The sequence below is a fragment of the Rhinatrema bivittatum genome, chromosome 6 (genome assembly GCF_901001135.1).
Source record: "Rhinatrema bivittatum chromosome 6, aRhiBiv1.1, whole genome shotgun sequence".
In the NCBI taxonomy this organism is placed as follows: Eukaryota; Metazoa; Chordata; class Amphibia; order Gymnophiona; family Rhinatrematidae; genus Rhinatrema; species Rhinatrema bivittatum.
Window position 1 is genome coordinate 249,027,836 of NC_042620.1, and position 26,969 is coordinate 249,054,804.

Sequence of the window (26,969 nt, forward strand, 5' to 3'; positions counted from 1 at the left end):
ATTCCTGCTACATGGCACCACTCAAATAGTGGTGATGATGTCACATGAGGAAAACAATATTGTCTGTGTCTGTCTGCTGGTAGGGGGAAATAACTTACTTATCAGAGCCTGGATTGCTGTAACAGGATGAGATGGAATAGACCAGTGAGCCTAACTTCAGTGCCGGGAAAAATAGTGGAAACTATCCTCAAGATCAAAATTGTAGAGCATATAGAAAGACATGATTTAATGGGACACAGTCAACATGGATTTACCCAAGGGAAGTCTTGCCTAACAAACCTGCTTCATTTTTTTGAAGGGGTTAATAAACATGTGGATAAAGGTGAACCGGTAGATGTAGTGTATTTGGATTTTCAGAAGGCGTTTGACAAAGTCCCTCATGAGAGGGACTTTGTATATCTCTCCTCTTCAATTATGTAACCAACTACGCCCTCACTCCTCCTCTAGACCCATCAGAGGAGCATATAAAGGCACACTCTATGTACCTTCAACAAAATCCTCGCATCATAAACGTGCCATATCTACAGCAGGCCCCATTCAATGGAACGCGCTCCCACCAGACATTCGGCTTGAGTTCTGCCACTCTTCATTCAAAAAAAAACTTAAAACCTGGCTCATTAGCCAAGCTTTTCCAGGACCATGATCATCATTTTTTCCCCTCCAACCAGCAAGAACATATCTTCTTCACAAACCCCCATTTTCCATACCACTACCTACTTCGGTATCTAATCTCTTGCTGCAGGACACTTGAGACTTTCTCACTTATACGTTATAATTTTTATGCTCAATAAGACCTGTCAACTTAATTGTTTAAGTCTTTTTTTTTTTTTTTTTTTTTCTCCTTTATCTTTTGGTCATCAATGTTACAACGTTATTGTTAAATTTTGAACTTATGTACACTGTTCCAAGTTTCATAACCTTGTTCTATGTAATGCCTTTTGGCAATTTTCATGTTCTGTTTCAATGTAAACCGATGTGATCTTTATTTCATATAGGAACACCGGTATATAAAAATCTAAAAATAAATAATAAAATAAATGAGAGGCTTCTACGAAAACTAAAAAGTCATGGGATAGGAGGCGATGTCCTTTCGTGGATTACAAACTGGTTAAAAGACCGGAAACAGAGTAGGATTAAATGGTCAATTTTCTCAGTGGAAAAGGGTAAACAGTGGAGTGCCTCAGGGATCTGTACTTGGACCGGTGCTTTTCAATATATATATCAATGATCTGGAAAGGAATACGATGAGTGACGTTATCAAATTTGCGGATGATACAAAATTATTCAGAGTAGTTAAATCACAGGCAGACTGTGATACATTACAGGAGGACCTTGCAAGACTGGAAGATTGGGCATCCAAATGGCAGATGAAATTTAATGTGGACAAGTGCAAGGTGTTGCATATAGGGAAAAATAACCCTTGCTGTAGTTACACGATGTTAGGTTCCATATTAGGAGCTACCACCCAAGAAAGAGATCTAGGCGTCATAGTAGATAATACATTGAAATCGTCGGCTCAGTGTGCTGCAGCAGTCAAAAAAGCAAATAAAATGTTAGGAATTATTAGGAAGGGAATGGTTAATAAAACGGAAAATGTCATAATGCCTCTATATCGCTCCATGGTGAGACCACACCTTGAATACTGTGTACAATTCTGGTCGCCGTATCTCAAAAAAGATATAGTTGCAATGGAGAAGGTACAGAGAAGGGCAACCAAAATGATAAAGGGGATGGAACAGCTCCCCTATGAGGAAAGGCTGAAGAGGTTAGGGCTTTTCAGCTTGGAGAAGAGACGGCTGAGGGGGGATATCATAGAGGTCTTTAAGATCATGAGAGGTCTTGAACGAGTATATGTGACTCGGTTATTTACACTTTCGAATAATAGAAGGACTAGGGGGCATTCCATGAAGTTAGCAAGTAGCACATTTAAAACTAATCGGAGAAAATTCTTTTTCACTCAACGCACAATAAATCTCTGGAATTTGTTGCCAGAGGATGTGGTTAGTGCAGTTAGTGTAGCTGGGTTCAAAAAAGGTTTGGATAAGTTCTTGGAAGAGAAGTCCATTAATTGCTATTAATCAAGTTTACTTAGGGAATAGCCACTGCTATTAATTGCATCAGTAGAATGGGATCTTCTAAATGTTTGGGTAATTGCCAGGTTCTTGTGGCCTGGTTTGGCCTCTGTTGGAAACAGGATGCTGGGCTTGATGGACCCTTGGTCTGACCCAGCATGGCAATTTCTTATGTTCTTATGCACAGATTTGACTGTCAAAATTCATGTATGCTTTGCAGTCATTTCTTACCCACACAAATTGCAGGTGCAAAAAAAAAAAAAAAAAAAAGGCAGGTACAAAGTATCCGGATATTGTAGGACAGAGCTTCCCAAACTGTGGGTTTGGACCCCCAAATGGGCTCACAAAACCTCCAGCTGGGGGCCACTAATGCCTTAAAGGGCAGTCCTCTCCATACATCACCAGCAGCAGAAGTAGTGGAAACCAGCATGGGGATCTTTGAGCTAGCCTGCTCTCTCAGGTCCTGCGCAATGGTCCCGCCCTTGCTTGAGTTTCCATGTTAACAGGAAGCCATGTGTGGAGGAGGGACTCGGGCCACTGCAGGGACTGAGAGCTTTTACTGGCTCACAGATCCTGTGCTGACTTTCATTACTAATGCTGCTGCCAGTTGCAGATTAACATCAGGCATTGGGACCAGCCATTGGGGAAGAGTGGGCAGAGTGTGGACAGGTCTGTGCAGATTGTCACTTCTTCTCTATCCTCTCCCATCTCTGAACTTGCCTAAGAGAAAAATGTTGCCCCTGTCATCAGCCTGCCCTCTCTTCCCACTAGTTGTCATCCACTTATCGCCTGAGGCCCAAAGGAAAATGTTGCTGCTGATCCTAGTCAGGGGGCTGTTTGAAGGGAGCGATCAGATTACAGGAAGGGTTTGAGGGTTGTATCAGTGGGAGAGGGATTGGCTGTGGAAGGAGAGAGGGGGATGCAAGAGAGGAGCTAAGGGTGAGAGTATCAACTGGGGGGAGGTATGCGAGAAAAGAGAGATGGAGGGGATGACAGATCAATTGGGGTTACAAAAATGGATTGGATGTGAGGTTCAGTGGGGAGGACGTAAAAAGCTAGAGTTGGTGAACGAGAAGCTAGGCTGGGAAGGAGAGAGGAACTGGGGGGATGTAAGAGGGGTTGAGCTGGTGTGCAGGAACGGTGAGTGGAGGGATTGTTGGAGGCAAACTACACCCCTGCTAATTGGGTTTGGCTGTCCTCTGGGGTCATGTGAATTTTCAAGTGCTAAAATGGGGTCACAGGGGCTAAAAGTTTGGGAAGCCCTGTTGTAGGCAATTTAGTTTCCCTCTGAAAAGTTGCTACTTGACTTACAGGTTAAAAAAAAATAAGACTTGGCAGTACTGCAGGCTAATGAAAGTTATCCTATTAATATCACACCATTAATTCTAGGATTTGGTTCCAAGTGATTCTTAACTAAATGTTCATGTGGGTGTCAGACTAAACCCATTCAGAACGTTTTGGGATGGTGTCAGGAAGTGTCCTCCAAGCAGGGTGGGAATAGTATAAGTGTTTCAAGGACTACCTGTTTTCCTTCAAAGCAGCATGTGCCTGAGATGACTGTCAAACCAGTCATGGAGTAAGGTGCTTTCAATTAGCTTTGTCCTGCCTCTACTTTTCCCCACTTTGTTTCTTTTCTGCTTACATCCATACCCAAGAGAAGAACTCTCCTCTCCACACCCAAACCCCCCCCCCAAACAAAAAAAAAAATCATCAATTCAGAATAGACAGTGGAACTCTGGCACCGAGTCAAGGCCTTTCCTCATTGCTGCAGAGGAGGTATTACTGTAATTTTGCCCATGAGTGTGAAACACTGCAACGGAATGCCAGTCCACAACAACCATGTGCTACTGAAGTCAGACAGTTACTATTTCACAGACCTATCCCGTGATCAGACCTGTTAAAAGTTAAACCTCTGCCAGGATCTCACTACTATGCGACGACAAAAGAAAACAAAACATTTCTTTAATATTTGGCTGTTTTGGGATCGTTGCGGTTTTTTGGTTTTTTTTTGTTATCTCCAGAGGAACCTGCAGTGTTTTAAGTAGATTCCTTTAGTCCCCAAGTCTGATACAAGAAGTAGACACCCTAAGATTATTTGCTCTTGGCCAAAAAGGGGCAGGAATGTGAAATCAAGGATGACAAAATACTGACAAGATCAGAAGGAAAGGAGAACTGAACAGATTTCTTCTACCGGGGGACTTGTCTGGTATCTCATTGCTATTTGGATGCCAGGAAATGGCATCCTGTTAAACTGAGCTAGCTATATATACACCAAGCAGTAGGGAATTCTCCTCAAATTCTGAGTTGAAAGTCTTCAGGACTGAAAAAAGTATTAAAGGGGGAAAGAAATGGTAAGTTGAGGACAACTGCTAAAAGCTACTTATCAAAGATCTCCCCCCCAAAATGGAAAATGAGAACCATCTTAGAGAGGCAGTTTTCTGAAATTCTAAGGAATTTTCCATATATTTAAACCTTATCCTATTTATTGCATAGTCAAGAGAGAACAGCAGTTAGAGAGGAGCAAGTGATTAAATGGGACAGATATCTAGGGACCTCTGTTTTCCATTTTTATTTTGGTTTTTCCAGGGAAATTATTGGCATTCATTAGAGAGTTGAAGATGATGCAGGCTATATGTTTTCAAATAAAAAAAAATATGGAAAAATGGCAAGTCATTTTCTTCCATTGCTTTCTCCTGTATTTTTCTTTCCTTTCTGTAACATACTGAAATCCCCAGGAAAAATGAAACACACTGAAAACGAAGTTCTATATATATATCCCATTACATCTGTCTTTCTGTAGTCATGAGGATTGTTACCTCTTCTGCAATATCATTTCTTATGAGGCGGGGCAGGTGCTGTACAATAGCCAGGAGCATCTCATGGGCGTGGTCACCTCGCAGGTATGGGATCAGCCTTGCCAGCAGCTTCTTCCCCTTCCGCACAGACAGAGACTGCAGAAACTCATCTTCCACTTCGCTGTGGAGAGAACAAACAGCAAACATCTTAAAACGTGTGGGTAAAAATTTCCTCAACTGGGGGGGCAACGCAGCAAGTACAAGCAGAACACCAAGGCCAAGGCACAGGTAGCAGATTCCCTTTGGTAGCAAGAATTAGGAATTTCAACTATTGCCTCTGCTGTCTGGGTCAACAGATGTGCTCATAATACACTAGAAAACTGCTAGGTTTCAGTCCTGGCTGGGAATTTATATTTAATTTGATTTACCGGTATCTGCTGCCTATTCACAACTAAGGCGGCTTACAAAATGTACTCAATGTCTTCAGTAAAAATAAATAAAAACACGACGCAACGACCAAATATAAGATCTTCCTGTCTCAGCCAATAGTAGAGATTACTCCATTATTCCCGTTTAGCCTAGGCGGGTCCAAAGCCCGGGATCTTGGGGCAAAGCCTTCACACACAGCTGCAGACATGGTGGTGGTGACAGTCAGAGCCCTTCACTGCAAGGGACAAAGCTTTCAGATGTCACTTCTAGTGATATGTTGAAACTGTCGAATGGAAAATTAAGAACGTAGCCAGTATTACAACAATACAAAAAGATGAGAAAATAGAAAAGGAAGTTCAGAGAATCCTGGGAATATAGTTATAAAAAAAAAAAAAAAGCTGATAAAAAATATACAAGCCAACCATACACGAATTAAAATCACAAATTAGACTTAACAGAAAGATTGGATAAAGATCAGGTAATCCAAAGAAGAGCTACAAATGGCAAGAATGTAAATTATTGAAAAAAAGATCTGGACTCTACTCAGGAAAATCTTCAAAACTTAAAAGTGACTGTAAGAAACCAGAGACTGAGAAATAAGTGGGAAAAAGATGAGGGATTGCCAAAAGTTGAGCAAGTAATCCTATCTCAGGTCAGAATGGTAGTCCTCACATATGTTGTGTAATATAAGGTAGTCCTCACATATAAGTTGTGTAATTCCCTTGTTTTATTGTAACTGCAATCTTTGTTGAGCACCTGTTAATGTTTCTTATTAATTGTTATCTTCCTTCACCTCTTGTTAATTGTAAACCGGCATGATGCCGGTTTACAATTCTATACTGGCATTCATCGCGAATGCCGGTATAGAAAAACTCAAAATAAAATAAATAAATATGGGCGAGTACCGAGCCGAGGATGCCCGAGCAATGCACCAAATGTACCCAAAGACGTGCAACAGGCACAACAACTGGGGTGGAATTTGGTAGAGGGCATCCTGAACCCTAACGGGTTGATGGAAGGATGTTGGTACCTCAGTTCGCAAATAAGTTGCGTAGCACAGACTGGCCAAAGATTGAATCTTGTCTGCCAGCCTTGTCTAAACAATCATGGGCTGCGAAGGTGTTGAGAGAGCTCCAGGTCGAAGCCTTACAGATGTCAGCAAGCGGCACAGAGCGTAGGCGCGCTACTGATGTTGCCATGGCCCTGATAGTGTAAAGAAAAGCAAAAGAAAAATTGAAACCTATCTGGTTCTCAAAGGAGGTGGCTGACAAAATTAAGGCTAAAAGAACAGCATTCAAGAAATATAAAAGATCCCAAAGGGAGGAGCACAAAGAACAATATTTCATTCAACTGAGGGAGACAAAGAAATTAATCAAGTCGGAAAAAAGTCAAGCGGAAGAGAGGATTGCCAAGGAGATAAAGAATGGTAACAAAACATTTTTTCAGATACATCAGTGAAAAGAGAAAAGTTCAAAGTGGTATAGTGAAATTGAAAGGTGGAAATGATCAATGCATGGAGAAAGACGAAGAAATGGCAGATATATTAAATGAATACTTCAGTTTTGTGTTCACTAAAGAAGACCCTGGAGAAGGACCATCTCTACACAACAAGAAACTGGAAGGAAGTGGAACAGACGAAAACCCTTTTACAGTAGAAAATGTATGGGAAGAGCTAAAGAATCTGAAAGTGGACAAAGCCATGGGACCTGATGGGATTCATCCAAGGATACTAAGGGAGCTCAGAGATGTGCTGGCGGGTCCAATGCATGACCTGTTCAATAGATCCCTAGAAACAGGAGTGGTGCAGAGTGATTGGAGAAGAGCGGTGGTGGTCCTGCTTCACAAGAGTGGGAACAGAGAGGAGGCTGGTAACTACAGACCGGTTAGCCTCACTTCGGTGGTGGGAAAAGAAATGGAGTCACTGTTGAAAGTGAGAATAGTGAACTATCTACAGTCCGGAGAATTACTGGACCTGAGGCAGCATGGATTCACCAGGGGAAGATCCTGTCAGACAAATCTGATTGACTTTTTTGACTGGGTAACCAAGGAATTGGATCGAGGAAGAGCGCTCGATGTCATCTACTTAGATTTCAGCAAAGCTTTTGATACGGTTCCGCATAGGAGACTGGTGAATAAAACGAGAAGCTTATTTATTTATTTAAAAGCTTTTATATACCGAAGATCATGTACAAGTACATATTGCTTCGGTTTACAGATAACCAGAATTGGAAATACCATGGGCATGGTGTACATGGAACAATTAACATTAAACAAATAATGCAATTATAAATTATATAATAGTAATAATAATGATAATAATAATAATACTAATAAAATAATAATCAATAAACCGTGAGCAAGCAACAAACAGGGTATACATTGAGTATGTGGTACATTGAAGTATTATGCATGGAGAACATTAAATATGTATGGTACAATTAAGGTAGCAGAGGACTTTATTTTTAGCATGGGAACTTTAGGTGAAGGCCTCCGTGAATAGCCAGGTCTTCAGCTTTTTCTTGAAAGTCCGTAAGCATGGTTCTAGATGAAGGTCCGATGGTAGATTGTTCCAGTGAGTAGGACCAGCTATTGAAAAGGCGCGTTTCTTCATTGAAGCCTTGGTCGGGGGTACATAAAGGGTACCTTGGTACGTTGTTCTAATTGGTCTGGATGCTGAGTGAAATCGGAGAGGGCAATTTAATTCGAGTGTGGTTTGTGAGTGGATGGTTTTGTGTATTATGGTTAACACTTTGTATAGAATTCTAGACTTAATGGGGAGCCAGTGTAGGCTCTTAAGTATAGGAGTGATGTGTTCACCTCTACTGGTCTTGGTTAGGATCCTGGCTGCTGAGTTCTGTAGCATTTGTAGTGGCTTTGTGGTGACAGCAGGAAGACCGATTAGCATGGAATTGCAGTAATCAATTTTGGAAAATAGGATAGCTTGGAGCACTGTGCGGAAGTCATGGAGATGGAGAAGAGGTTTCAAGTTTTTTAATATATGTAGTTTGTGAAAACATTCTTTTGTTGTGTTATTGACAAATTTTTTTAAGTTCAGCCGGTTGTCTATGGTTACTCCAAGATCTCTTACATGTGTGGTTAAGGTCATTTGAGTTGAAGGGGAGTTTTCATCCTGAGTGATGAGCGAAAGTTCAGTTTTTGAAGTGTTGAGAACTAGATTAAGACTGGTGAGAAGTGTGTTTATGGATTGTAGGCAGTTGTTCCAAAAATTCAATGTTTTTGTTATTGATTCTGAGACTGGTAGCAGAATCTGGACGTCATCGGCGTAAATAAAATGCATAACCTTTAGGTTAGTGAGAAGTTGGCAGAGGGGTAGAAGATAGATGTTAAATAGAGTAGGGGATAAAGAGGAACCTTGAGGGTCTCCGAGAGTGGCTTTGACTGGGTGCAAATTTTTATTATTTATTCTAACCTTGAATATTCTATTGTCGAGGAATGACTTGAACCAGTCCAGAGCCGTTCCTGATATACCGATATCTGATAGACGGTTGATAAGTATGGAGTGCTTCACCGTGTCAAAGGCCGCGGATATGTCAAGTAGGGCCAACAAGTAGGGGGTCTTTTTATCAAGGCCTGGGTAGATTCTGTCTGTCAATGAAATCAGAAGGGATTCCGTGTTGAGGGATTTACGGAAGCCAAATTGTGCTGGGGCTAGAATCTTATTTTCTTCTAGGTATTCCGAAAGTTGTCTGTTCACTACTTTCTCCATGATTTTGGCCACAAATGGTAAGTTAGCAATGGGGCGAAAATTTGCTGGGTCTATTGGGTTTAGGTTGGGTTTCTTGAGAAGTGGTTTGAGGGTGGAAAGTTTCAGTGAGTCCGGTACGGATCCTTGATTTAGCGAACAGTTGATAATCTCCGCTAGAAGTTTGGAGATAATTTCGGGAATGGTGAGCAATAGTTTAGCGGGTAGAGAGTCAGTGGGATGAGTGGAAGGTTTCATCTTTTTGAGCATGGCTTCAATTTCAAGGAGTTAGGAGTGAGTGCCCAATTGGTGACCTGGATTGCAAACTGGTTGACGGACAGAAGACAAAGTATGATGGGAAATGGAACTTTCTCGGAAGAGAGAGCGGTTTTAAGTGGTGTACCGCAAGGATCGGTGTTGGGACCGGTCCTGTTCAATATCTTTGTGAGCGACATTGCAGACGGGATAGAAGGTAAGATTTGTCTTTTTGCGGACGACACTAAGATCTGCAACAGAGTGGACACGCCGGAAGGAGTGGAGAGAATGAGACGGGATTTAAGGAAACTGGAAGAGTGGTCGAAGATATGGCAGCTGAGATTCAATGCCAAGAAGTGCAAAGTCATGCATATGGGGAATGGAAATCCGAATGAACTGTATTCGATGGGGGGGGGGGGGGGGGGGGGGGAAGGCTGATGTGCACGGAGCAGGAGAGAGACCTTGGGGTGATAGTATCTAATGATCTGAAGTCGGCGAAACAATGTGACAAGGCGATAGCAAAAGCCAGAAGAATGCTGGGCTGCATAGAGAGAGGAATATCGAGTATGAAAAGGGAAGTGATTATCCCCTTGTACAGGTCCTTGGTGAGGCCTCACCTGGAGTACTGTGTTCAGTTCTGGAGACCGTATCTTCGAAGAGACACAGACAAGATTGAAGCGGTACAGAGAAGGACGACCAGAAAGGTGGAGGGTCTTCATCGGATGTCATTCGAGGAGAGATTGAAGAATCTAAATATGTACACCCTGGAGGAAAGGAGGAGCAGGGGTGATATGATTCAGACTTTCAGATACTTGAAAAACTTTAACGGTCCAAAGACAACGACAAACCTTTTCCGTCAGAAAAAAATCAGCAAAACCAGAGGTCATGAGCTGAGGCTCCAAGGAGGAAGACTAAGAACCAATGTCAGGAAGTATTTCTTCACGGAGAGAGTGGTGGATGCCTGGAATGCCCTTCCGGAGGAAGTGGTGAAGTCCTAAACTGTGAAGCACTTCAAAGGGGCGTGGGATAAACACTGTGGATCCATCAGGTCTAGAGGACGCGTATAAAGAGCAGGCAGCAAAACACTGCACGGAGCGGCAGTAGCCACAGAGGCATTCACGGAGCGGGATGCCACTGGCCAGTGGTTGGTGTTCCACCTTCACAGAGTGGAAGAATGGAGGGCTGCCATCTCCCAATTAAAAAAAGAAAAAAACAAACAAAAAACAACAAAAAAACAAAACAGGGATGGGTTCATGGGCTATAGGTATTACCAATTATTAGGCTTTTCAGTATTTGATGATAGTTAATGCGACTTTCAAAGCATACTTCACTTTCAATGCATATCCAGCATAGCTCCCTGCTTCAACGGCAGGGGAGAAGAAAAACTAATACTTCACGCATATCCAGCATTGCTCTCTGCTTCAACGGCAGAGAGCTATGCTGCCGCCTACCCAACTAGTCAAACCTAAGATTTCACTTGGAAGCAGCTCCATCACTGCTCTCTACATTAATAATGGGGGTGAAAGGGAAATAGAACCTAAGGTTACTAAGAGCCAAGAGAAACAGATAAGTACGAGAAAAAAGAAGTGTGAAGCTTGCTGGGCAGACTGGATGGACCGATTGGTTTTCTTCTGCTGTCATTTCTATGTTTCTATGATAGAGTGTGCCTTGACACGGTCTTGAAGTGGAATGCCTGCCTGCTGATAGCAAAAGGAAATACAGTCCGCTAACCAGGAGGAGAGAGTCTGCTTACCCACAGGTTCACCCAATTTGATGGAATCGAAGGAAACAAACAATTGAGTGGATTTTCTGTGGGCAGCTGTGGATGGCTTGGGAACCGGCACCAATGGAGGTTTGAACCCCTGGAGTGCTTTACCGATGGCCTCTTGGATCATCCAATCCAATTCCTCATGGAAACTTGGGGCATGGATACCTGGTTCCGGAGTAGGAGGCAGCACTGGCGTAGCCGGAAGGTCCACAGGTGAAAGTGGAGTCGTGGCTCCTGGCACCTGTCCAGGTGGGGGAACGTCTCGGTGACCCAGAGACAGAAGAGGATGGGGCCTTTTCTGTACGGGACTTCTTTGTCAGTGGCTCAGATGACGTCGATGCTGAGGGCTTGCCTGTATCGATGGCCTGAGCTTTTCGATGGCGGTGTCTATGTTTTTCTCTATGTTCTCCTCGCTCTTTTTCGTGAGGAGGAACGGGGGGGGGGGGGGGGGGGGGGGGAGTGGTCCAGTGGGGGCGCCGATGGACCGCTCTCGGTCCATCGGCGCCATTTTGGCTGCCACTCAAAAATGGCGCCGATGGCCCGATAAAAAAAACAAACCACCCGACCCTTTAAAAACGACCCCTTAGCTTCCCCCACCCTCCCGATCCCCCCAAAACATACCTGGTGGTCTAGTGGTGGTCCCGGGAGCGATCTCCCGTTCTCAGGCCGTCGGCTGCCACTCATAAAGATGGCGCCGATGGCCCTTTGCCCTTACCATATGACAGGGTATCCGTGCCATTGGCCAGCCCCTGTCACATGGTAGGAGCACTGGCTGGCCGGCGCCATCTTTAAAGACATGCGAGAAGAGCGAGAAATAAGGAGTTACAGTAATCTAGGTTTGAGAAAATTAGAGTTTGCAATATGGTTCAGAAGTCTTCTTCCGACGTAATATACACAGCTTGGCATAACCTGTATGTATTAATTTATTGATGTGCTTTTTCATAGTAAGGTTCTCATCTAGCTGGATACCTAAACCCTGTACTTGATTTGAGGGAGTAATTTGAAAATTACCCAGGTCTAGAGCTGGTGGTTTAACTATCGAAGAATTTCTACTTAACCAAGTGATTTTCCTAGCATGTAGACAGATGGACTTAGGACCAGTGAATTTATGCTCCCTTGCCAGCAGATGGAGACTGAGCAAGCAGACATCACAGTATATATAACTCTGCAGTGGTTGCTGGAGGATCATATGAGAGGAGTTCCCTTGTCCTCTCCGGCCTGTTTGGTACTCAAAACAGATGTGAGTCTCCACAGTCATGGGGGCTCACTGTCTGGAGTTAATGGCCCAGGAGCACTGGACGGCCAAAGAGTCCCACTAGAACATCAATCGCTTGGAGGCCCAGGCATTATGGCTGGCATGCTTGCAGTTCAGCCACAGGCTGTGGAATCAAGCGGTTTGCATGATGTTGGACAACGACGACTGTGGCCTATATCGGTCACCAGGGAAGAACCAAGAGCCAGCAAGTGTCACTGGAAATAGACCAGCTGATGGAATGGGCAGAAAGTCATGTGCAGATGATCTCGGCCTTTCACACTGCAGGAAGAGACAATGTAAGAGCAGTTCTCAGAAGGGAGAATCTGGACCCAGGAGCGCAGGAGTTGTCAGCCAAGGCATTTCAGCTGATTGTGGATCGCTGGGGCCTTCCTTTCCTAGATCTGCTGTCTACGTCTCGAAATGCAAAGGTTCCTCATTTCTACAGTTGCAGGAGAGATCAGTGGTCCCTGGCAATAGATGCTCTCTCACTGGTTTGGCCAGAAGACAGATTACTTTATGCCTTTCCTCTGTGGCCCTTGCTGGGCTGGATAATTTGCAAGATCTGGTGATGCCAGACTGGCCCAGGCATCCATAGTATGTGGATTTGAGACGACTCCTGGTGGAGGTCCCCTTTCGTCTTCCACCGCACATGGATCTGCTTCAGCAGGCACTGGTTCTTCACAAGGAGACGACTAAATTCTGTCTTACGGTTTGGCACTTGAGAGGGCTTGCCTGTTAAAGCGTGGTCACTTTACTCTGCGCTTGCAAGTTCTCCACTTCCTTGGCTTATGTGCGGGTTTGGAGAGTTTTTGAGGCTTAGTGTGAGGAGCAGGGTATTCTTCCTCGTTCAGTTAAGATCCCTTGCATTCTGGACTTTTTACAGGGTGGATTGAATAAAGGCTTGGCCCTTAATTACTTGAAGGTGCAGGTTGCGGCTATTGCCTGTTTCAGAGGCCTGGTGAATGAATGGTGTTTCCTTGTCTCATCTGATATGGCCTGTTTTTTGAAGGGAGTGAAGCACCTTAGGCCTCCTCTCTTGAGGTTACCAGTTCCATTGTTGGGTCTTAATTTGGTGCTGGACTGTTTTGGCGGGTCCTAAGTTCTGGCCTGCCTGAGGCACTCCACTGTTTACCTTTTCCACTGTGAAATCTGACCATTTAATCCTATTGTTTGTTTAGCAGCCCATTTAAAAAGAAAATTTAGTTTGCACCTGAGATATCCCATTATCTGACAACCATATTGCCATAATTTTGGACTTATCTAAATTAATTTTAACACAAGACACTCTCCCATATTTTTCTAATTCCTTAAGTAAAACCTCCAAAGAGTGCAATGAGTCACCTAAAGTAAAAAAAAGAATGTCATCAGCAAATAATGAAATTTTGTAGTGATTATCCTGTATAGAAATCTCCATAATCTCTCGATTCCGCCTAATTGCCTCTGAAAATGGTTCCATAACCAAGGTAAATAAAGGAGACAGCAGGCATCCTTGTCTAGTTCCCCTTCCCACCTTAAAATTTACAGAATATCTGCCAATTTATTTTTTTATATATATGCTTCAGGTTGGTAAGTTGGGGGTTTTTTGTTTGGGGGTTTTTTTGTTTTTAAATCCAACAAAAAAACCACCAGTCCTCAAAGATGCTACCTCTGCTGATTTTTAATATATGTTTAAATGTTAAATCACAAGTGAATTATGAAAAATTGCAGGAGAACCTTGTGAAACTGGAAGACTAGACATCTTAAATATCAGATGAAATTTAATGTGGATAAGTGCAAAGTGATGCACATGGGGAAAAAATAACCCAAACTGTATTTATACGATGTTAGGTTCCATATTAAGAGTTGCTGCCCAGGAAGAAGACCTAAGCATCATAGTGGACAATACTTTGCTTTTTTGACCACCACTGCACAATGAACCAGGGATTTCAAACAATGTTCGGAATTATTAGGAAACAAAATGGTCAATGTCATAGTGCTTCTGTATCACTCCACGGTGAAGCTACACTTAAAATACAGTGTGCAGTTCTGATTGCCGCATCTCAAAAGATATAGTTGCATTGCAAAAAGTACAGAGAAGGGCAACCAAAATGATAAGAGGGATGGTACAGCTCCTCTGAGGATAAACTAAAGAGTTAAGGGCTGTTTAGTTTGGAAAAAATACGGCTGAAGGGGGTGGGATCTGATAGAAATCAATAAAATCACAGAGTGTAATAGAACAGGTTAATGTGAATAGATTGTTCTACTTTTTCAAAAAATAAAAAGGAAAATTAGTTCTTACCTGTTAATTTTTGTTCATGTAGTACATGGATCAGTCCAGACCGTGGGTTGAGCCTCCTGTCCAGCAGATGGAGACAGACCAAAACTGAAAGGATATCCTATATCAGGACAGAGCCTACCCTGCAGCCCTTCAGTATAACTATTGTCAAAGCAGAAAAACAAGATAAAGAACAAGATCAAGCAAGTAACAAGAACTCAATGGAGTAACTTTATAACCTGTAAGGATCTCCGTAGGAAGAAACGCTCTTGCATATACTTGGTCATTAATAACCAATGCTTCCGGTGTTCCACAGAGTATAAAACAGTACTGTCATCCTAATACCTGTAGGAAAAAGCTTCGAGTGGGTGAAATGAAAAAAGCAACAGGAAAGGGCATCTGGACTGATCCGTGGTACTACAGGAACGAAAATTAACAGGTAAGAACTAATTTTCCTTTCCCTGTACGTACCCGGATCAGCCCAGACCGTGGGATGTACCAAAGCTTCCCTAAACCGGGTGGGACCGAAACAGTCCCGCTCGAAGCACTTGTTGACCAAAAGAACCAAAAATCGGTGCTTGCACATCCAGTCGATAGTGTTGAGCAAGAGTATGCAGGGAAGTCCACATAGCGAGCCTGCAAATTTCGTGCGGAGAAACAGATTGGCTCTCCACCCAGGAAGAAGCTTGAGAACGTAACTAATGAGCCTTAAGGCCCTCAGGAACCGCCCGACCTTGGCAAAGATAGGCAGAGGAGATCGCCTCTTCAACCACCGTGCAATAGTAGTCTTAGATGCCAGTTTGCCGCGATTGGGACCACTCCAGAAGACGAAAAGATGATCCAAGACCCGAAAGTCATTGGTAACCTGGAGATAGCGAAGTAGAACCCGCTTGACATTGAGCCGGCGGAGATCGCCCCCAGTGGAACCAGCAATCTCCTCTGGAGAGAATGCTGGGAGCTCCACCGACTAGTTGACATGAAAAGCGGAAACAACCTTCGGCAAGAAGGAAGGCACCACCTTGAGTGAGACTCCTGAATCGGAAAAATGCAAAAAAGGTTCCCGACAGGAGAATGCTTGAATCTCTGAAACCCGCTGAGCGGAAGAATTAGAGATGAGAAAAACTGTCTTGAGCGTGAGATCCTTTACCGTAGCCAGACGAGGAGGTTCGAATGGAGCCGCACAAAGAGCCCGGAGGACGAGATTAAGACTCCACGATGGGCAAGTAGAGCGAGCGGGCTGTCGGAGGTGCTTGACTCCCTTCAAGAACTGAACCACGTCCGAGTGGCCCGCTAAAGGATGACCCTCGACCCGTCCGAGGAGCGAGCCGAGAGCAGAGACTTGCACGCACAGGGAGCTGAAAGAAAGACCCTTGGAAAGACCCTTCTGTAGAAAGGAAAGAACCAACGAAACCGGAGTGGAGCGTGCTGAGATCCCCGACTCCGCACAGTCTCGAAGACTTTCCGCACGCACACGTAAGCTAGAGAAGTCGACTGCTTCAGAGCTCGCAGCAAAGTGGAGATAACCTCCCCTTATAGCCCTTACGCCTCAGGCGTCTCCGTTCAAAAGCCAGGCCGCTAAACAAAAGCGATCGGACTGGTTGAAAAATAAGGGCCCCACCGAAGCAGGCGAGGAAGATGGCTGAGTCGGAGAGGTCTGTCCATGGCCAGGTTGACGAGATCCGCGAACCAGTCTGCGAGGCCATTCGGGTGCTACCAGAACCACTGGCCCTCTGTGGAGTTCTATTCTCCGGAGGACTTTTCCCCACCAGAGGCCACGGAGGGAACACGAAAAGAAGGACGTCCGCAGGCCAGGGAAGAGCCAGAGCATCCACTCCCTCCGAGCCGTGCTCCCTCCAGCGGCTGAAGAACCTGTTGGCCTTGGCATTGCGCAGGGTCGCCATGAGGTCCAGGTGAGGGGGACCCCACCTGTCGACGATCAGGTCCATGACTTCTTCCGAGAGTTTCCACTCTTCCGGATCGAGAGACTGATGACTGAGGAAATCGGCCTGTACATTCTCCTTGCCCGCTATGTGGGAGGCCGCCAGGCAATCCAGATGCCGTTCCGCCCAGAAGAAGAGACAGCTGGCTTCCAGGGCCCACCAGGCGACTGTGGGTGCCTCCCTGATGGTTGATATAAGCCACGGTGGTAGAGTTGTCTGAGAGAACCCTCACCACGGATCAGGGGTAGAAAATCCCGTAAAGCCAGACGCACCATCCGGGCCTCCAGCCGATTGATGTGCCAACAAGACTGGACCGGGACTGGCAGACTGCGCCCCAGCTAGAGATTGGCATCCGTGGTTACTATCATCCACTGTGGAGTCTGAAGAGGCATTCCCCAGAGAAGATGAAGAAGCAAAAGCCACCACTGCAAGGCAGCGACGGTAGATGCCGAAAGCGGGAGGACTGCGTGAAACTGTTCTGACACCAGCTGTCAACGGGATAGCAAAGCTCTCTATAACGATCGCATATGAGCAAATGCCCAGGGGACGAGGTCCACGGTGGAGGCCATCGAGCCCAAGACCTGGAGGTAGTCCCACGCCGTCGGGAGAGGGAGTGAGAGAAGATTCCGTACCTGGTCGATCAGCTTGAGAGCCCAAAAGTGAGGTAAGGATACCTTGCCGATCCGAGTATTGAAGCGCCCCCCCAGGAATTCTAACTCCTGGGAAGGCCGAAGATTGCTTTTGGGAAAATTCACTATCCACCCGAGGGAGGCGAGGAGAGCTAGAACCTGATCCACCGCCTGTCGGCAGTGAGTCTCTGACTTGGCCCTCACGAGCCAGTCGTCCAGATAGGGATGGACTAGGACTCCTTCGTGGCGGAGGGCAGCTGCCACCACCACCATGACCTTGATGAAGGTACGTGGCGCGGTGGCGAGGCCGAAAGGCAACGCCCGAAACTGAAAATCCCGGTTGAGGATGTGGAAGCGAAGATACTTCTGGTAATCACGGTGAATCGGAATGTGGAGATAGGCCTCTGTCAAATCTAGAGAAGCGAGGAACTCTCGGGGATGAATCGTCACGATGACCATTCTCAAGGTTTCCATGCGAAAATGTGGGATCTTGCGTGCCCGGTTGACCCTGGAGATCTAAGATCGGCCGAAAAGCACCGTCCTTCTTGGGTACCACGAAGTAAATAGAATACTGACCGGCGCTGAGCTCCTCCCTCGGCACCAGGACAATGGCTCCCAGACTCAGGAGCCTGATGAGGGTTTGGTCCACCACCTTCTGGCTTGAGACGGCCACATGGGGAGATTACGAAAAGGTCAGTTAGATCTCGAGCAAAGTCTAAAGCATAACCGTCTCTGACAATATCGAGGACCCACTGGTCTGATGTAATTTTGACCCACTCCTCGAAGAACAGGGAGAGACTACCAACCAGAAAGGGGACAGAGGAATGGGTCAACCGAACTTCATTGTGGGGCTGGCGCACTGTGACGGTCCCTCATGGAAGGACTGACTCCCACGAAAGGGCTGGGACCAAGATGGAGTCCGGGAAGCATAACCTCTGGAGGAGCCACCGCGTCCGCGGGGTGTATATCTCCGCTGCCCCCGGAAGCAAGAACGGGAGGGCGCAAAAGATCGAGATTGTTTCGGACGGTCCTCCGGTAGCTTATGAACCTTGTTTTCCCCCAAGGAATTGATAAGCTGCTCAAGGTCCTCTTCAAAAAGCAACTTATCCTTGAAGGGCAACGTGCCCAACCTCGCCTTGGAGGACGGGTCCGTGGACCAATTGCACAGCCAGAGAAGCCTTCTAGCTGAAACCACTGAGACCATCGCCTTCGCCTGGACGCGGAGGAGGTCGTACAGCGCATCTGCCCCATATGCGATGACACCTTCCAAACGTTCAGCCTGCTCGCCGAGCAATTGTTGAACCCACCTGAGACCTGCCCGCTGCATGAGACTGCTGCAGATGGTCGCCCAGACTCCCAAGGCCAGAACCTCAAAGATACACTTTAGATGGGCTTAGAGTTTACGATCCTCTACGTCCTTCAGGGCCGTCGCCCCCACCACTGGGATAGTGGTGTGCTTGGTGACCGCAGAAACGGAAGAATCAACGGTGGGAGTCCTCAGCATGTCCAAGCATTCCTCCAGGAGAGGGTTGAGCTTATCCATAGCCCTCCCAACATGGAGCCCCGCTTCGGGAGATTCCCATTCCCGTAGAAGCAGCAACTTATGCATAGAGTGGAAGGGAAAGGCACTCGCCGGAGCCCTGAGTCCCGCCAGGACCGGGTCCATATTCTTGGGCAAGGAAGCCGTTAGCATATCCGCAGGGGGCCCCTCCAGTCCCAGCTCCTGGAGGATAAAGGGAATTAGGGGTTCCAACTCCTCTTTTTGAAACATACGGAGAACCCGGGGGTCAACCCCCTCCAGGGGGGGGGGGGGGGGAGTGCCCCCTCCAAATCTGTGGTGGGATCCGGATCCTGTGTGACTACGGGTGCTGGGGGGTGTCAGGAATGGTGGGTACCCCCGGGACCACCCGAACCCTAACGGCCCCTGCAGCTCCGGGGCCGGGTCCTCCTCCTCCTGAAAGCTGGCCAAATAGGATTTGTGCAGGAGCAGCACAAATTCTGACGAAAAACGGGCCCTAGTCTTGCCGGAGGGGGGAGGCGGGGGAGGTCAGGGACCTCATCCCACGGCGACGCAGGATTTAAATCGGGGGGAAGCTCCGGAAAAAAATCACCTCCCCAGCCCCTGGCAGCTCTAAATCGGGAGCTGCCGAAATACCCAAAATAGCCGCCATTCCCTCAGTTTGCCGACCCGGGAACGCCCTAGCCATGCGGAGGGAGGCACGACCGCGGGGTAAATTTGTCAGCGCTGCCAAGGAGGGACCCTCCTCACCCGCCAGGCACGATGAGCAGAGCCCCTCGCACGATAGGCGTGCCGAGGGCTCCCCATATGCAAGGCAGGCACTCGGACGCGGCATCCCCACTGAAGGGGAGCCTCGATCAGCAAAGAAGAAAAAAACAAACAGCTGAGAAGCAGAAGTCTTTGAAGGGCCGGTAAGGAGCGAATGCGGGAGAATGAACCCCACACGCTCCCCTAGGTCTGGCTACCGGCTTGTAAAACTTTAAGATTTAAGCAATCCTTTCCCCTTCTTGTAAGTCTACTATATTAAAATAAAATTTGTTTCTTCTTTTTTTTTTTTTTGCTGAGTGACAAAGAAGAAAAGGGAGAGCACTGAGCCCTCAAGGCAGCCAGAGGGGGATGAGTGACTGGACTACCAGTATTGACCCCCCACACCGAGGAAGCCGTCTCGGACCTAGGCTATGCCCTACACAAGGGGCCCAGCCCCCCCTAGGTCCGGCAAGAGCCAGGAGACGGAAGCATCTCCTGTGGAAAAGAAGAAAGAGACAGAGTCCAATACAAAAGAAATTAACTGTTTTTTTCCCCCAAAGATTAAATTAACGTTAAAAGTACGGTACTACTTGCTTGATCCGAAAAGGAAAGAAAACAAGAGCTGAGTAGCCCAGATCAGGAGACCGCAGGGTGAGCTGATCTATCTGCTGGAGACAAATACTGAAGGGCTGCAGGGTAGGCTCTGTCCTGATATAGGATATCCTTTCAGTTTTGGTCTGTCTCCATCTGCTGGACAGGAGGCTCAACCCATGGTCTGGACTGATCTGGGTATGTACAGGGAACTAGGGGATACTCCATGAAGTTAGTAAGTAGCACATTCAAAACAAATCAGAGAAAATTATTTTTCACTCAACACAATCTCTGGAATTCATTGCTGGAAGATATGGTAAAGGCAGTTAGCATAGCTGGGTTTGGACAAGCTCCTGGAGGAGAAGTCAAACTCATTAACCAAGTGGACTTAAGAAATAGCCAATACTTATCACTGTGCGATAGCAGCATAGGATCTATATACCATTTGGAATCTTGCAGGAACCTGTGACCTGGATTGGCAACTGTTGGAAACAGGATGCTGGGCTTGATGGACTCTTGGTCTGACCCAGTATGGCAAATTCTTATGTTCTTATTTTGAGGGAGAAGGCCTTGTAACAATGTAGTCCAATGTGTCTTATATGTACTTCAGTCTTGAGTGTGTTAATATGCCTACTTTTCTGTCCAAATCTAACTTCAATTTTCTGTTTTTTTTTTCCTTTTTCACATGCCATTGGGCCCACACAGGTCAAGTTATACCATCTGACAGCATACTGCTGTTCATTGTGTAAATTTCCTTGACTGTTTTATTTTTTTCTTGAGTGACAGTGATGAAATTGGATGTCCAAGTACTTCACATACAGGAGTCAGACAGCTCCCAGGTTACCATTAGCAGTGACAGTATTAAGTTAAATTTAACAGGCCCAAGTGAAATTTCTCAGTCTAAGGAGCAAACTCCAGCACAGCCTTTACTGAAAAGTTTTCCATCGCCAAAATATTCCAAGTCACATTTCAACCCAACTTGGTATAATGGTTAAATGTGTTTCTGTGTGGATGATGTATGTTGGATTGCTGAATCTAAAGTTTAACATAACTTGATTTTTGCTTTTCCTATGTGTTTGTTTGATTTTCATCATCTTTCTCTGGAATGGGCACTTTTTATCCTGATATCTGCCATTTGGAGCTATTAGCAGTAATACCTCTCATTTCTGTCTTCTGTTTATAGGGAATTGCTCTCTGGAAGGGTCTGTTCGCTGGGTCTATGGTGAGCTTTGCAGTGTGCACCAAGATTACCTACCCTTGGCAGAGTTTATTTTGCTGGGTGTTAGGTGTGCTCTGTTTTGAGCCCTACAAATGGGTTACTTGCCCTTTAGCAGGGTTTGCTGTCTGAGTCACAGATGGGCTCTGTTGTGTATCCTGAGACTGGATTATCTACTGCTTTGCAGCATCTTTTCAGAGGGTCTCTTTCTCACAGGACAAGCAGGATGGTAGTCCTCACATATGGGTGACACCATCAAGATGGAGCCCAATCACAGAACACTTTTGTCAAAGTTTCCAGAACTTTGACTGGCACCTACTGGGCATGCCCAGCATGGCACCAACCAGCAGGGGTCCCCCTTCAGCAGTAGCCACGCGGGTTAAGGAGCTCTTCAGAGATTCCTGACAGGAATTTTTCCTCATGGAACTTTATCAAAAAGTTTCTACCCCACAGGGGTCCCCTTATCGATATCTTTGCTCCGTGGTCGAATGGTAAGTTTTTTTTACCTGCTTGTGGTCGATTCCCGTCGAGTTTTCCCCTCGCGGCCTACCGGCCATCGACCACACCGCGAATAATATTTTTTTTGAGGCCATGGCGTCAGGTTTCAGTTGGTGCTCCGACTGGACTCAATGTCTATCACTGACCCTCACACAGTCTGTGTGATGTGTTTGGGGTCCGGCCATGATGTCCTTATTTGCACCAAATGTGCCCAAATGACACAGAAAGCTCGCAAGGCTAGGCTGGAGAAGATGGAACTTCTCTTTCAGTCAAAAACCCCAACTCCAAAGGATGTGGTTAGTGCAGTTAGTGTAGCTGTGTTTAAAAAAGGATTGGTTAAGTTCTTGGAGGAAAAGTGCATTAGCTGCTATTAAGTTGACTTAGAAAATAGCCACTGCTATTACTAGCAACAGTAACATGGAATAGACAGTTTTTGGGTACTTGCCAAGTTCTTACGGCCTGGATTGGCCACGGTTGGAAATAAGATGCTGGGCTTGATGGTCTGACCCAGTATGGCATGTTCTTATGTTCTCTAAGTGCCCCTTTAACCCCTCGATCATTTAAAGGTCCAACTGCCTCCCTCACAGGCTTTCTGCTTCGAATATATATATTTTTTAAAGTTTTTGCTGTGAGTTTTTGCCTCTACGGTCAACTTCTGTTCAAATTCTCTCTTAGCCTGTCTTATCAATGTCTTACATTTAACTTGACAACGCTTATGCTTTATCCTATTTTCTTCTGTTGGATCCTTCTTCCAATGATTGAATGAAGATCTTTTGGCTAAAATAGCCTCTTTCATCTCACCTTTTAACCATGCCAGTAATCGTTTTGCCTTCCTTCCACCTTTCTTAATGCCTGTTTATGAATACTACCTCTGTACTATTATTTACCGATTTATAGCTATGAATATTATTTTTGTAAACCGTTGTGATCTTAACATGGAACAACGGTATATAAAATATCTAAACAAACAAATAAACTAGGACAAGCTGGGCAGAGTTAAGGACTTCATTTCCCATGAAGACTAGGGAGACAGTGATTACATGATATAGGATAGGCAGGCTTGGGGCAGGGAAGTGCAGCCTTTAAGGCTAAGGATTATCTACAGTTACAGAAGAGCTGTCTTTGGGCAGTGATAGAAGAAAAGCCGGTGACAGAGCAAAGAACAGAATCTGAGCCATTGGAGGAGCAAGAAAGCAGGTTAGTACATCTTGCAGATGTACTTTAACAGTCAGAATCTGAGGACATACAATACATTGAGGGCCTGTCAGCCTTGCAATAATAAAAACTTAGAACTGTTCTTTTCTATGCAGCTCTGAGCAAGGTAATCCTGAACACAAACACCTGTGGGAGGTTGGTAGAGAGCAAGGCTGTTAAGGCCATCAAGGATGGTGTTTAAGTACCTATTTTAAAAACTGGTAAAGCTAAAGGATTCTGACTTCCTTCCTAGTACAATAGAGATACTCTTTTGAGGAACCCTTAACTGGATAATACATTTCAAATGCAGCATGGATATTTTGTGGCTTTAGGTGTTTGGGAAGGTGATTGTTTGAACTGTATTGTCATTCTGTATGTAACAAAAAAAATCTGTGGTCAGTTTCCCTTACTCTTTCTGGCGACTATAAGGAAACCTTTCAGTTGGAGACTATTTACTAAAGCCTACTTGGATTGGGCTAGGATTAAGAAAGAACTATAGAAACATAGAAATGACGGCAGAAGAAGACCAAACGGCCCATCCAGTCTGCCCAGCAAGTTTCGCACTTTTTTTTTCCTCATACTTATCTGTTACTCTTGGTTCTTAGTAACCTTTTGGTTCTTTTTTCCCTTCCACCCCCACCATTAATGTAGAGAGCAGTGTTGGAGCTGCATCTAAGTGAAATATCTAGCTTAATTAGTTAGGGGTAGTAACCACCGCAATAAGCAAGCTACACCCATGCTTATTTGTTTACCCAGATTATGTAATTCAGTCCTTGTTGGTTGTTGTCTGTATATAGATCCACTTTTCTTCATTCCCCTTGCCGTTGTAGCAGAGAGTTATGCTGGATGTGTGTGAAGTATCAGTCTTTCTCCCCTGCTGTTGAAGCAGAGAGCTATGCTGGATATGCATTGAAAGTGAAGTATCAGGCTTATTTGGTTTGGGGTAGTAACTGCCGTAAAAAGCAAGTTACTCCCCGCTTTTTTGTGAATGCAAATATTTTTTTTCCGCATTCATTTACGTCCTCTAGACTTTATGGATCCACAGTGTTTATCCCACGCCCCTTTGAAGTCTTTCACACTTCTGGTCTTCACCACTTCCTCTGGAAGGGCATTCCAGGCATCCACCACCCTCTCAGTGAAGAAATACTTCCTGACATTGGTTCTGAGTCTTCCTCCCTGGAGCTTCAAATCGTGACCCCTGGTTCTGCTGATTTTTTTCCAACGGAAAAGGTTTGTCGTTGTCTTTGGATCATTAAAACCTTTCAAGTATCTGAAAGTCTGTATCATATCACCTCTGCTCCTCCTTTCCTCCAGGGTGTACGTATTTAGATTCTTCAATCTCTCCTCATAAGTCATTTGATGAAGACCTTCCACCTTTTTGGTCGCCCTTCTCTGGACCACCTCCATCTTGTCTCTGTCTCTTTGGAGATACAGTCTCCAGAAATGAACACAGTATTCCAGGTGAGGCCTCACCAAGGACCTGTACAAGGGGATAATCACTTCCCTTTTCTTACTCGATATTCCTCTCTCTATGCAGCCCAGCATTCTTCTGGCTTTAGCTATCGCCTTGTCACATTGTTTCGCCGACTTCAGATCATTAGACACTATCACCCCAAGGTCTCTCTCCTGCTCCGTGCACATCAGCCCTTCTCCCCCCCATCGAATACAGTTCATTCGGATTTCCACTCCCCATATGCATGACTCTGCACTTCTTGGCATTGAATCTCAGCTGCCATATCTTCGACCACTCTTCCAGCTTCCTTAATACGTAGCTGTTTAATAGTTTTTTTTGAACTAGGATACTGCATTGCTAACAGACCCAATTTACAGAACAGAATACATAGAACGAACTAAGAAAACTGAAAGTGGACAAGGCACACTCCAGGAAACTAAGGAAGTTCAGGCATATGCAGGCAGTTCCACTGAAAGGCCTGATCAATCGATACCTGGAAACAGGAGTGGTGTTGAGATCTGAAAAGCACGTTTATGGTCCTGCTTCACAAGAGTGGTAATGAGGCTGGAAAGTACAGGCCAGTTAGAGTCACCTTCATGGTGGGAAAATTAATGGAGACTCTGCTGAAGTAAAGGATAGTTCACTATCTATAAAACCAGTGGGTTGCTGGACCAGAGGCAGCATGAATTCACCAAGTGAAAGGCCTCGCAGGCATTTAATTTAATTTTTTTGATTGGGTGATTAGAGAACTGGACGAGGAAGAGAGCTTGATGCTATTTACCTGGATTTCAGCAAAGCTTTTTATATGGTCCCGCTTGAGAAGTTCATGAATAAAATAAGAAAAACAGGACTAGGCTCCAAGGTGGTGGAGTGGATTACAAACTGGTTGACTAATAGGAGACAGTGTGTAATGGTAAATGAAACCTACACTGAACACTTCTCTCTTCAGAGGAGTGCTTCAAGGATTGATTTTGGACAGGCTGATCAACATCTTTGTGAGAGACAATGCAGATGCAATAGAAGGTAAAGTCTGGCTTTTTGCAGATAATACTAAGATCTGCAAAGGAGTGGGTACACCTGAAGGAGCAGAGAGAATGAAAAACAATTTAAGAAAGCTTGAGGAGTAGTCAAAGATTTGGTGGCTGGGATTCACTGCTGGGAAGTACAGTCTTGTGTATTTGGGGTGCATAATCCAGAAGAACTGTATGCGACGGCAGATGAACTAATGTGCACAGACCAGGAAAGGGTCCTTGGGGTAATGTCTGGCGATCTGAAGGCAGCAAAGAGATCTGACACAGTTATAGCTAAAACCAGAAGAATGTGGGACAGTATAGAGAGGAATAACCAGTAAGAAAAAGGGAAGTGATAATGCTCTTGTACAGGTCCTTAGTGAGGTCTCACCTGAAGTACTGAGTTCAGTTCTGGATACTGTATCTCGAAAAGGAGAGATAGGTTTGAAATGGTCCAGAGAAAGGTAACCAAAATGGTATGGGGGTCCATGTCATATGATTTATGAGCAGGGACAGATTTAGGATTTTGCTGCCCAAGGCACTTTTGTTGTTTTAAACTCCCTCCCATCTCCTGTAAAGGTCCTATTACAGGGTAGCAGAGGACTGTTATCTGTTCAGTGAAATGAGATTCAGTAGAGCTGGAAGGCAGCAAATCTTAACCAATAAATAACCAGCCTGCTGCCCCAGGCACAGGCATAATGACAAATCCAGGGATGTTTATGAGGAGAGACTGAAGGATCTAAATATGTATATCTTGGAGGAGAGGAGGTGCAGGAGAAACAGGATACCTTTCAGGTATTCCTTTCAGGCATCTACCACAGTAAGGGTGGTAGATGCCTGGAATGCCCTATTGGAAGAGGTGGTGAGGACAAAAAACAGTAAATAAATTCTAAAGGGCATGGGATAAACACTATGGATCACGAGAGGCTAGAAGCTGGAAATGAAGAAAGGGATGCATGGAGGTAACCTGCACAGAGCTATAGTTACTACTATAAGCAACTGGCAGGGCAGACTGAAGGACCATTTGGTCTTCATCTGTCATTACTATGTTAAAGCTGTGATGAACAGGGCTTTCATTATAAAGGAAAGAAAGTCAGCAAGAACTGGCCCTATAAGGGGCACTAGTAATTAACATTGATAAAACAGAATTTATTCACTTAGAAAGACTTCTCAGATTATTCAAACACCGATAGCGATCAACGACAACCTAACAGTCAAATTGTCCGATAATTACTCCAAGACTGCGTACCTTATCGATTACTGAGCTTAGTTTAAAACATATAACACAAAGTAAGAGAAGGCTACGGGAAACTAATGATACTAAAACACCTTAAACCACTATTAAGTCATAACGACTTCAGAACCATTCTACAGTTCTTGATCTTCGCCAGTACCAACTATTGTAACAGCTTCCACCATTAGACCGTTACAAATTTTACAGAATGCAGCAGCAAAAGTATTAACCGGCAGCAGGAGAAAGGACCATTTTGCACCAATATTAGCTGAATTACATTGGCTTCCAGTTGAATACCGTATACATTACAAAATTCTCAGCACATTACACAAATTAATATATGATGAGCATGCAGATTGGCTTAATACTACAATTCACCTCCATATACCCCAAAGGACGTTACGATC

The 26,969-nt window shown here is 45.1% G+C and overlaps 1 protein-coding gene across 5 annotated transcripts in view; it reads right to left on the reverse strand.

The window, feature by feature from the left end:
* PATL2 (PAT1 homolog 2) overlaps positions 1 to 26,969 on the reverse strand; it is a 197,933-nt gene that overhangs the window by 21,032 nt on the left and 149,932 nt on the right. For all 5 annotated transcript variants that reach the window (XM_029606759.1, XM_029606760.1, XM_029606756.1 and 2 more), the window contains one exon: positions 4,889 to 5,048. In XM_029606759.1, coding sequence (XP_029462619.1) covers positions 4,889 to 5,048 — 160 coding nt within the window. The remainder of the gene's footprint in view (positions 1 to 4,888; positions 5,049 to 26,969) is intronic.